Source organism: Onychomys torridus, chromosome X (assembly GCF_903995425.1).
Source record: "Onychomys torridus chromosome X, mOncTor1.1, whole genome shotgun sequence".
Classification (NCBI taxonomy): domain Eukaryota; kingdom Metazoa; phylum Chordata; class Mammalia; order Rodentia; family Cricetidae; genus Onychomys; species Onychomys torridus.
This window is the reverse complement of record NC_050466.1, coordinates 123,845,860-123,858,769: the sequence shown is the minus strand read 5'-3', so window position 1 is coordinate 123,858,769 and position 12,910 is coordinate 123,845,860. Positions and strand designations below refer to the sequence as shown.

The following is a 12,910-nucleotide window of genomic DNA, read 5'->3' as shown; positions in this document are numbered from 1 at the left end:
CAAACTTAGTACTGACCTGGAAGCTTCATCTCTACTGGCCAGCTTTCCTACTGTTGGATGGGGTTAGGCATGTTAACAGAGGAGAAAAGTAGCCATAAATCATACCCAGCTGAGAACCTTATTATCTACAATAATGACTGGCCTAGCAAAACATGCCCACTGGTGCAATAGTGACATAGACATCATGGGGGTAACCAAGCACTTTCTCATTGAATTTGAGTGCTGCTTCACAAGATGAATCCTATACTGGCACCACTATTGGGCCAGAATCTATGGCTAGACAGATCCTAGGCTCCAGGGTAGAATATCTCACTATTATTCTGCTAAATAGACATAGTATTTAACTGACTCCTAATGATTTATCATGATACCCATAGATTAATGCATCTTTCAACCTTCATCAGAAGTTCTATTTGCAGTAGATCTTGATCAACACAGTGGCCCGAAAGTGACCAAGGTACAGAGAATAGGAGACTGGAGAATGCTCAGTCATAAACACACGTACACATTTACACACACACACACACACACACACACACACACACACACACACACATAACCCAAAACAAAACCAAAAAACAAACAAACAAAAAAAAACACCTCTACTCCCAACACTCAGGAAGTACTTCCAACATTGTGGAAGAAGAGGGGCAGAAAGAATTTAAGAGCTAGAGGTGGTGGATGGCTACAAGGCAACAAGGTCTTTTGGACACAACAGAGAAGTTGCACATACAAACTCACAGTAGTTGTGATGGCATGCATGAGAACTTTGAAAGCCAAATCCCAGCATGGAGAGGAGAAACAGGCACAAAATCCCACTCCTCACTGAGGAGCTATTGGCAATTGTTAGGTGCTGGTAGAGGGTGAATCAGTTTTCTATAAGACTGTAGTAATAAATAAGTTGACCATGTTCCAGTGGAAGGCCATATATCCAAGAATGTTTGGGCAGCACAAATTGGTCTTTTTAAAAAATTATTATTGTGGTTTATTGTTTTTTCTTCTTTTTTTTGAGACAGGTTTTCTCTGTGTAGCTTTGCATCTTTCCTGGAACTTGCTTTGTAGGCCAGGCTGGCCTTGAACTCACAGAGATCCACCTGCCTCTGCCTCCCGAGTGCTGGGATTAAAGGCGTGCGCCACCACCACCCTGCAGTTTATTGTTTTCTAAATGTTGGCTGTGTAGAGAAGGGGCTAGATCTGGGAAGAGGTGGGGGAAAGGAAGTAATTATGATCCAAACATGTCCAAAACTCTCAAAAAATTAATAAAATATTTAAAAACATAGTTTTGAAATTAAATATATTCTTAGGGTTGGTGAAAAAAAAAGAACTTTTCCTCCTGTCTCCAGGGGAAGACAACCCTACTTCTTGACAAGCCCATTCTGATTTTGATATTATTTATAGTACTTTGTTATGCTTGTTAAGATGGTTATAGAATCAGTCAACAGATATCCTCTTTTATAGTTTATGAGAAATCTCTATAATTCTATTAACATAAAACTTTTATTTTAATTTAAAAATACACAAATGTACATAAGCAACTTATCCTTATGATCTGGTCAATTGAATATGGTAATATGAGTATAAAAGCTAATAAAAATTTAAGGCTTTCTTGTTGATATTGAATCTATCTTAAATTTAATAGGTTGGTTATCAATATAACATAACTAAATAAAGAGTTTAAGAAATTAGGAAATTATGTTGATATTTTGGAAAGACAGAATGGGAACTTTCTAAAGTCTTTCATGTTTCTAATAACAGGAACAATTCTTACCTGGGGGGCCTGTAAGGCCTGGTTCCCCATCAGAGCCAGTTGAGCCTGGTACTCCAATGGGTCCTTTCATTCCTGAAAAGATAATACATAAAACAAAATTGGATGAAAATGCAACAAGACAGCCTTTACATAGGAAAATAAGAAAAAAAATTGCTTTTACCAAAGGAGTTTAATATAGTCAGATCCAGTTGAACTTAGTGGGTTGTTAATAATAATAACAATAACAATAATGAAAAAGAACATGTTCCTTGGGAGAGAGATGGATGGGGTGAGCTGGAGGAAGGTAGTGGGGGTAGATATGATAATAATACATTGAATATATGGAATGTTCAAAGAATAAATAAAAATACTTTAAAAACATAAAGGAAAACCTTAAAACATCCTTTCAAATACCTGGGAATCCTGGAACACCAGGGAGACCAGGATCTCCCTTCATTCCATTGAGACCTGGACGGCCAGGATTACCCTAAATAAATAAAAATCATTGTTGTTAGAAAAATAACTAGGAAGGGATAGAGAAGAGGAATGAAGATTCAAATATTGCTTAGAGAACTTTTTTTCCAGTTAAAATTGAAGGACTCACATTCTGATCCTGCCTCTCACTACCCTGTAACTTTTAAATATTTAAATCTAAGTAGCTAGAAGAAGAATGATGGTATGGAAAAATAAGTTACTGGAAAAATGTTAAGGATAATGTTTTCTAATCTAAGGAGGTCTTCACAGTTGGAAGACAGCCTAGAATGTATAGTCTGTCTACCAGGAATCTGCTTGAGTGGAAAAATGAAGAAGTATGACTCTCTGAGTTATTCAAATCAAGATAGAAAACACAGGAGCCACTGTATACATTACTTCCTTTATAGGTGAAGAGAGAGAACTTTTCTTTATGGACACAAAGCAAAACCATGTAGTGGAACTGAAACCTGATCCTGACTCTGATTTCAACATCTAAACTATTCCCACTCACCATAATCATTTCCCTATGTGTATATTCATCCAAATGCAATGCACTGATGTGTACATGTAAATTTCCTTTTCACAGGTTTGCTCTCACCCAAACCCCTTTACTATAAAACAACAAAGACACTGTAGTGGGAAGACTAGGAACCCTGCTTTCTATTTTATTTTAGCTTTACCCATGAGCCACACGATGAGTGATAAAATTCTGCAGTTCAGTGTTCCCATTTTGAAAGCTGTCACCCATACTCTTCTATTATCAAATGTCTAATCCTATTTCCTACCGGGAGCCCTCCCATTTCCTACCAGGAGCCCTCCCATTTCCTACCGGGAGTCCTGGTGGTCCTTGATCTCCTTTCAAACCAGGTAAGCCAGGTTGCCCAGGTGGGCCTGGGTTTCCCCTCTCTCCTTTAATACCTCCATTTCCAGGGGGACCACGGGGACCTTCTGAACCTGGTAGACCTTGATAACACACAGCAAATGGCCACGTTTTAATATAGTATGTCAGGCTTTTAAAATATCAGTCATCTTTGTATTAGTTTGTGGGATAAAATACATAGATGCAGACTAAGTAATTTCCTAGTGTAAATGTAGGTTCTTTTTGTTATTAACGCTGGCTTGCAGACTCTTCAAGTTTACATTCTTTTTTGGAACAGTATCTCATGTATTTCAGATTATCCTTAAACTCACTATGCAGCCAAGAATGAGCTTGAACTTCTGATATGTCTGCCTCCACCACCACCACGCCCACAAGTGCTAGGATTATAGGGATGCACCACCATGTCTAATCTATATCATCCTGGGGATTGAAAAGAAGGCTTCATGCATAATAGGCAAGTACTTTACTAACTCAGCACCATCTCCCCAGACCCTTGCATTTGTTTTCTACTAAACATAATAAACTCAGATCTAAAGAAACTCTGGATATGATAGTATTTGTTTCTGTAAACCCTGAAAAAGTGTTTGATGTAAATTGAAATGAGACATAGCAGAGCACTAGTCTCAAACCACAGTATGCCTCTGTGCGAAGGGAGCTACTGAAACAAGTTTCCTGGGTCACTCCATCACTGGGGAGGGTGCCCAAGAATATGCATACTAACAACTGCCCATAATAGGTAAAGAATCACTGCTATAGAGCAATCAGGAGTTCAAGTTATTTCTCTTACTACAATTAAAATTAAATTATTTAGGGATGAGAATGTAGCATTTGACTGCGTCCTGGGTTTGACTTCTAGTATAACAAAAAGTTCAATTGCTTTATTCATAAGAAGCTATATTCATTCAGCTTTTATTACTATGCAATTTTTGTAGTGTGGTGGATCAAGAATGTGGCCTTATGTATGCTAGACAAGCATCCAGCTTCTGAGCAATGACTTACTAAACAATTAAGACACTTAAGCACACTAACTTCAAGTTCATTTTAGTGATGTGTTTGACACATGGAATACATTTTAAATGTCAGGTATTTATTGTTTCAGTATAGGACATATAAAATTAATTTCAAAATATTTTTGATAAGCTTTTAAAAAAATTTGTAATACATTTTTGTACTACATTTTTAATGTATCATTATAAATAAGGATAGTAGTTCTGTTAAGCAACCAGGTGGTTTGATCCCTGGGTAAGCCTTTTGTAGGAAGGTGGGGGAATAAATGCTACATGTCTGTAGAGTGCTTAATAGCTGAGACTCAGACTACTTAGTCTTGCACTAAGAAAATAACTACAGGGCTAGAGATATGGCTCAGAGGTTGAGAGCACTGAGGGCTCTTCCAGAGGACCTGGGTTCAATTCCCAGCACCCACATGGCAGCTAGTAACTGTCTATAACTCTAGTTCCAGGAGCACACAAGTGGTGTACAGACATACATGCAAGCAAAATGATCATTATACATAAAGCAAATATAAAAAAAATATTTTAAAAAATGTAAAAAATTTTTAAAAGAAAATAATTATAAGGCCCTAGCTAAGCTAGCATGCTTATCTTTTCTCCTGTGATTGTCTTAATTTTATAAATTGATTTCAACAAAAATATGTAGGGTATGGTTTTAAAAGGAATCATAAGTTATATACATGAGAATTTAGAACAGTGGGCTGGTGTTTACATGTGGCAAAAAGTTTAATTTTTGGCATGAGATTAAACTCAAACTTTATCTCCCCTAATTTTTATGATTCCAAAGCAAAGGGACTACACTAATGAGACAGAATACCACAGTGATTTGAAAGACTGGATACAGGAATTACAATGCTGGGTTCAAACCCAGCTCCATCAGTGATTAGCTCTTTGACCTTAAAAGATTATTCATCCTTTCAGCTTCAGTTTTTTTCTTCTAAGAAATAAAAACAAAAAAATAACCTTAGCTTTTACCTGATTTTAGGAAAGATTAAATGAAATAGCAGGTAAAAATTACTTAGTTCAGTGCCTATTAAACAGTAGGAACCACAGAATTTTAATATTTTTATAGTTGTGATTGCTATTGCATTATTAGTAGTAAAATCAAAGATAAGAATGGATCTTACAAGATTTTTAAGGTTTTAAGAATTTTCAAGTGATTTCATAATGTAGCAGTTATCTGAATATGACAAAAAGGAAGCAAGTTCATGATAAAACAGCAATTAATTTTTACATTTTGCACAATTAGCTCAGCAAGTAGACATCACAATCACAAAAAAAATTCCTTTCCAATTGTACAGAAAGGTTTGGGGGGTACTTTCTACTTAAGAAACAAAACTACAGTTGCTTAGGTCAAATTCACTAGAATGAGGTTTTCTAAATAAACATGGTAATTTGTCCAATTTAGACTAGAAGTCTGGTAGTAAATTGGGATGTTAAGTAAAAACTAAATGAACTTTGAACCAACCTAGTGAAAATGATAACACAAGATTTAAGATGGGGAAAACTTGACATTTGACTGCCATCTTTCTCTGTTTGGAATTTCTAGAATATTGTATCATTTGATGAAAAGGTCTAGAATACTGCATCATTTGATGGAAAAGTCTAGAATACTGCATCATTCGATGAAAACATCTAGAATACTGCATTATTCAATGAAAACATCTAGAATACTGCATCATTTGATGAAAAGGTCTAGAATACTGCATCATTTGATGGAAAAGTCTCGAATACTGCATCATTTGATGGAAAGGTCTAGAATACTGTATCACTTGATGAAAAGGCACTATTCTTTTCTCAACTAAAATAGAATACTGGTAATTTTATATCATTTCAGACCTGGCATTTGTACTGTCTCTAAAAATTAAATTAACAATCAGTAAGGCCATCGGAATTTTCTTTTAACTGTATACAATAGCTTCTTTCCTCTATTAGTGAAAATAGCATTGAACACACAGCTTAGGACAATCTGGGCAAAAACATATTTCAAGAAAAAAATCCATAAGCAGAGATCAAAATTTATCCAGATGCTTGCTTAGATAAATATCTTGCAGCTTACAATCTGAAGGTATTTGCATGCCTATTTAAAATTCACCATATATGCATATGAAAGTATCTATTACAATCAATCAGATCTCAAAGATCTGATATTATTTCAAACTCAATAGTAAATATGTCATATTATCTTCTCCAGACTCAGTAGGATAGAATTTAAGGATAACATCATTTTCAAGGACTTCTGAATTACAGCAATAAAGTACATTTCTCTTATCACATATATAAAGCATTTAAAAAAAAAAGACAACTGACCAGTGAAGAGTCTAACCTTGGAAACCTGGGAAGATCAGAGTTCACCAAAGCCCAAAGATCCATGTTAGCAGTGTCAGACATCACACAGTACAAAATAAGATTATGAGTTAGAAGAGGTTCACATTACAGAAAAGTTAAACAATAATCCTCTTTGTCAGCATTTCTTATACCTACAGCACAATCAATATGCCAACAGACCCACCCAGAAATAGAGAGAACTAAATCTTTTTCAAATAGAGCATATTCTAGAGAATAAGCTGTTGGTCATTAATTTAATGGGAGAGGGACTCTATTTAAGAGACTATGTTAACATTTCTACTGTGCATTTCTAAAAGTTAAGCTACTCAAAACATTAAAGTTGACAAGATAGTACCATTTCACCAAAAGCCTTCATTTTCCTTAACAAAGAGGTAACTGTGAGTAAATGTTTAGGCATGTCTTAGTCTCTGCCATCCTTCAATAAAAACATGAAATAAAAATTTATTTGAATATTCAGAGTGACCCAATATGATAAATAACAGTTAACTTTCAAAACATCATAGGCAAAAATATTATTATAAAGCTCCCTTGAGACTTAATGGAACAATAAAAACTGGGGCACACCATTATCAGTTTTACTTTTGTTTTATTCAAATACCTTTTCATAAATTCACATTTTAACTTTTTTCATAATAAATAAGGAGGTCATCTACTATAAATTAGTATTTGTAATAAGTACTTAAGCATAAAAAACCATTGAACTTAAAAACAAATATCTGAATTTTCCAATGATATGAAGACTATTAGTGAAGAGGTGCTTTAAGATATTCTAGCATGCAATATCCCACCCAAAGCCATTTTAAGTATTACAACAACTTAATTTTGTAAGTTAAATTAAATTTACTTAATGCACATATTATCCAGCTATCCACCATTTAAAGGAAGATCACTACATAAAAATATTAAAGCCTACAAACAGAACACTCTTTGGTTAGTGTTAATTGACTATAAACACAATTTCCTTTTTCTTAGAGTTCTTGCTATGATTTATAAACACTGGATATTAGAGAGAATAAATTGTGCTAGACCACCAAGTCCCAGGTGTTAAGAGATCTTGGAACTTACTCTTGACTCTGTTATTTAATAACAATATGATTCTGGAGAATTCAATCTCTCTGAATGCAACAAGAACAATGTTACCTATACTGTCCTCACTTACATGTTTATATAAGGATCAAAGTCAAGTTTTGAAATATAGAACTACTGTCTGACTTGTGCAAGATGCTAAAAGAAAACAATGATGATTAAAACCAGAACTTTAAAAGCATTTAATTTAGAAAAATAAATTTCTGCTTTTTAAATAGTCTCCAAACCACATAAAACAAATTATAGTCTGGCCACCCAATTAACTAGATTAGAATCGCTACTTAGTATAATTCAAAGTATATGCATATTTGATTTAGAAGGACCTAATAAGAACAATATTCAAGAAGATAGTTTATTGATATATGACATCTTAATGGCTCATTAGCATGAGAAACTTTGGACCATATCATAGCAAAACTTCTAAGACTTCATTTCCTAAAAGGCTACATTTTAAAGAGTTATATGCCAAGTCAATTTTATGTATGAGGCCTCAATTTTTCAAATCACCTAATTAAATTTAACTGAAAAAGAAACCATATATAAGACCACAGAATCTTATATATAATAGTGATTGCTGATGTTGTTACAGGGTCAAGTAGTATGTTTTAATTCTAATGTCCACTCAAAGTTGCTTTCTTCACCTATTGTAAACATCACAGAGGCTAGATTTCAATAACTACAATTTGAGCATGTTTAACAAATGGAAAGTCATTAAATTGGTTTTAAAGCAATGTGGCTATTTTTCTCTTCCTTATTCAAATATATTCTAGTGTTTCAGAACAAAAATTCTTAGCTAGCAGTCCCATCTAGCAGTGATCAAAGCAGCATAAAGTCTAGGCAAGTTAGAAAAGAGTCAAAATTGCTTCAAAGTACCTCCTAATTTTGTCTTTATCTTGCTGATAGTTGAATCACATTCAGTGTCTTAATCAACTCTATGGCATCCACTTAGGAAGAATGTAAGATGATGTTATTAGAGATTAATAGAGATTCTAGGTAAGAAAAAATTAAAAGAGACAAACTTGGTTTATGGCTACAGCCATGTCTCCTAACAGTTTGGTTCCATGGACTTATCAAGAGAGCAGATCACAAACAGCACGCTGTTGTGGAAGAATTACAGCGTTCGTACTGGGGAGCCCCTAGTCAGTCACTAACAGACAGCATGCATGACTTTAAGCAAGATTCTCAGCCAATTTGGGTATCAGTTTTTCTCTCTTTGACCAAACCGTAGACCAGTATGTGTGATACTTTTTGTTAGGTTTCACCCTGTCATGCCAGTTTTGCCTGCCAAAGCCAAATTACAGGAAAAATCCAACCTCCAAATCTCCAATAGTTAACATCTGATCAAGTTCCTCACCCCTCTCATGTCTAAATCCTTGACCTGTCTTTAGGGACAATCAATAGGAAGTCAGTTTAACAAGACTCCTCCCACCTTTAAGCACCTCTCAGTAATTTTCAATAAATAAATAACTCTCTTTCTTCCTGGAAGTCTTTCCTTGTCTCTGTTCTATTGTCAGTGGAGCTTAGTTACATTTCTCTGTCATCATAGGATCTCCTCTACTGTGGTTGTCTTAAATAAAACTTGTCTTACCACTTACAGGGAAGAGAGTGGGACACCCGCCCAGCCACAAACCGTTGGACCTACAATTCGTTCTGCCTGTAAGATAGGCTAGGGGAAACATGGCACAGAAATTGTGGGAATGACACACTAATGGCTGTCACAGCTGGAGAGCCATATCTGAGAGGGAGCACACCCTTGAGGGCCAGGACCCAGAGGTGGGATACCCGAGAGACCCAGGATAGAACCAAACATTACTGGCAAAAAAGGAAAAAAAGTCAATGAACTTATTCCTAATGATATTCTGCTATACTCATAGTTTGGCACCTAGCCTAACTGTGCCCAGAGAGGCTTCATCCAGCAACTGATGGAAAGAGAAGTAGAGACTCACAACCAAACATTAGTCGGAGCTCAGGGAATCCTATGGAAGAGGGGGAGGAGGGATTATGGAAGCCAGTGGGGTCAAGAACACCACAAGAAAATTCAGAGTCTGAACCAACAACTAGGGAGTCTGCATGGGACTGACCTAGGCCCTCTGCACATATGTGACAGTTGTGTAGCTTGCAGAACTCCTAACAGTGAGAGCAGGGTGTGTCTGACTCTGCTGCCTGCTTTTGGGACCCATTTCTCCTATCAGATTGCCTTATCCTCCTTTAATAGAAGAGGAGGTGCCTGGTCTCACTGTAACTTGATATTCCATGGCTGGCTGATGTCCATGGGATGCCTGCCTGTATCTGAAGAGAAACAGTGGAGAAAAAGTGGATAGGTTGGAGTAGATGGTGGTGGGGAGGGCGGGGAAGCTTAGGTAGCAATGTTACAAACAAAACAAACAAAAACACAAGTAACTAAGATTAAAAGGAAAAAAATGTTTTGCCATCTTCCATCTTTAAAAAAAATTGCTAGTAAATAAATTCTTATACATAAATTATTTTGTATATGTGTATGTATATATGAACACATGTATATATACATGGGCTGATACGGGAACAATCAAATTTACATACAGATTCATGGCTTCCCCTCACAAACTGAATTTTTAGTTCATTTGAGAAAAAAGGACTCCTTATTCTCAAAAGTCAGACCTCAGGATTATACTTTACCCCCATTTTACTTTCTACAAATGAGAAAAGGACTGTTTACTTTGAAAAATAATAAACACATTGAGATATTCATGACTAACTTTTCATTCCAGATTAGGTACACATTTTAAAAAAAAACCTAGAAATCAACTATTTTTTCCTATTGGATAGATCTTGGTAATTTTTCTTTGGTGTACTTTTGTTTTTTTGTTTTTTGGGTTTGTTTGTTTTGTTTGCTTGCTTGTTTTGAGACAGGATTTCTCTGTGTATCTCTGACTGTCCTGGAACTCACTTTGTAGACCAGCCTGGCCTTGAACTCAGAGATCTGCCTGCCTCTGCCTCCCAAGTATTGGGATAATGACGTGTGCCACAATTTCCAGCTATCTTTGGTGAATTTGTTTGCATATTTGTGATGAACATATATTATAGTGAGCCTTTAATTTGTGCTGGTTACACTGAGTTTTATTTTTTTATTTACGCATGTTCTTCTTCACAGAGTGCAACTTTAAAAAGAGGACCTAAAAAGATGGCTCAGTGGTTAAGAACACACATTGCTTTTGCAGAGGACCCAAGTTCAGTTCTCAGCACCTATGCTAAGCACCTCACAACTGTTTGTAACTTCAGCTCCAGAGAGTTTTTCCTTTTTTTTTCTTCTTATTTTCATCCTGATGTGACTAGAGGGCCTGGGAATTGAACCCGGGTCCTCGGCAACATCAGTCAGTGCTCTTAATTGCTAAACCATCTCTCTATTCTCCAAGGGAGTTTTATGCCTCTGGCCTCATGTGCCCATGCCCACAAATGGACACACAAATATGTTCATAAACTGAAATAAAAATAAACCTTTAGAAATATGTGACAAGCCAAAATATGAACCTGTTTGAAAACCTTATAGAGGATGTAAGGCCCCATCTCCAGACTGGGCAGACCAGGTCCCTAACCCCTAGGCCTCAGGGGGCACATCCTGTGCCCCTCCCCAAAGCCATTGGAGTCCCAGGGACCAGCTAGCTGCCCCTTCCCCACCTCCTTGCCAAGAAAACAGCCCCCTGTGACACCAGTGAAAACCGGAGACATAAGCCCACCCTGCACCAATTGGAAACAGAAAACAGAACTTACCCTGCACTGATTGGAAATAGCTGCTCCCTGAGACAGAGCCCACTGGTGTCCAATGGACTATAAGATCTGCTCCCAGAGACACAGAATCCATCAGCACAGATTGCACTAGGAGCCCAGATTAGACCAAGCGCTCCCATTAGACCAAGAGTATCAATCGGACCAAAAGAGGCTCCCTCAGACACAGACAACACTTGCATGGAGTGGAGGAAGATATGGGCAGATGCCACTGCAAAAATACAGTCAACAACATAAAAACCAATATGGCACCAACAGAATCTAGTGGTGCTACATCAGCAAGACGTGAACATCCCAACACAGAAGAAACAAAAGGAATAGACCTTAAAAAATGATTTTAAGAAGATGATAGAGGCCTTTAAAGAGGAAATGAAAACTATCCTTAAAGAATTCCAAGAAAAGACAAATAAAAAATTGGAAGAAATCAATAAATCCCTTAAAGAATGCCAAGAAAAAGCAATTAAACAGGTGAATGAAAAAGTACAAGATTTGAAAACTGAAATAGAGGCAGTAAAGAAGACACAAACTGAGGGAAGGCTGAAAATGGAAAATCTGAGTAAATGAACAGGAACTACAGATGCAAGCATAACCAACAGAATGCAACAGATGGAAGAGAGAATCCCTGGCATTGAAGATACAATAGAAGAAATAAATTCATCAGTCAAAGAAAACACAAAAGCCAAAAAAGTCATAACACAAAATGTCCAGGAAATCTGAGACACCAAGAAAAGACCAAACCTAAGAATAATAGGGAGAGAAGAAGGAGAAGAATACCAACTCAAAGGCACAGAAAATATATTCAACAAAATCATAGAAGAAAACTTTTCTAACTTAAAAAAGAAAATGTCTATGAAGGTACAAGAAGCTTATAGAACACCAAATAGACTGGATCAAAACAAAAATCCCTCGCCATGTAATAATCAAACAATTAAACATACAGAATAAAGAAAAAATATTAAGAGCTGCAAAGGAAAAAGGTCACGTAACATATAAAGGCAACCCATCAGAATAACACCTGAATTCTCAATGGAGACTCTAAAAGCCAGAAGAAGGTCCTGGACACAAAGAGACCATGGATGCCAATGCAGACTATTATATCCAGGAAAACTCTCAGTCACCATAGATGGAATAAACAAAATATTCCATTATAAAACCATATTTAATGAATACTATCCACAAAGCTAGCCCTACAGAAAGCACTAGAAGGAAAAATCCAACCCAAGGAAGTTAGACACACCCATGAAAATACAGGAAATAGATAATCCTACACCAACAAATACCAAAGAAGAGAAACACACAACACAACCAACAAAAAATAACAGGAATTAACAATCACTGGTCATTAATATCCATCAATATAAATGGTCTCAATTCACCTATAGAAAGACACAGGCTGACAGAATGGATATGAAAACAGGATCCACCCTTCTGCTCCCTGCATGAAACACACCTCAACTTTAAAGACAGACAATACCTCAGAGTAAAAGGCTGGGAAAAGCCTTTCCAATCAAATGGACTTAAGAAGAAAGCTGGTGTAGCTACCCTAATATCTACTAAAATAGACTTGAAACTAAAATCAATTGAAAGAGATCAGGAAGGACA

General features: G+C 36.3%; 1 protein-coding gene across 2 annotated transcripts in view; it reads right to left on the bottom strand.

Annotated features, from left to right (window-relative positions):
* The window catches only part of Col4a5 (collagen type IV alpha 5 chain), a 210,454-nt gene that overhangs the window by 16,206 nt on the left and 181,338 nt on the right, over window positions 1-12,910 (bottom strand). Inside the window, exons 43-46 of one of the 2 annotated variants that reach the window (XM_036175182.1) lie at window positions 6,438-6,446; window positions 3,051-3,184; window positions 2,162-2,234; window positions 1,769-1,840 (exon numbers count right to left, since the gene is read on the bottom strand). In XM_036175182.1, coding sequence (XP_036031075.1) covers window positions 1,769-1,840; window positions 2,162-2,234; window positions 3,051-3,184; window positions 6,438-6,446 — 288 coding nt within the window. The remainder of the gene's footprint in view (window positions 1-1,768; window positions 1,841-2,161; window positions 2,235-3,050; window positions 3,185-6,437; window positions 6,447-12,910) is intronic. The other variant, XM_036175183.1, reaches the window with a different exon arrangement.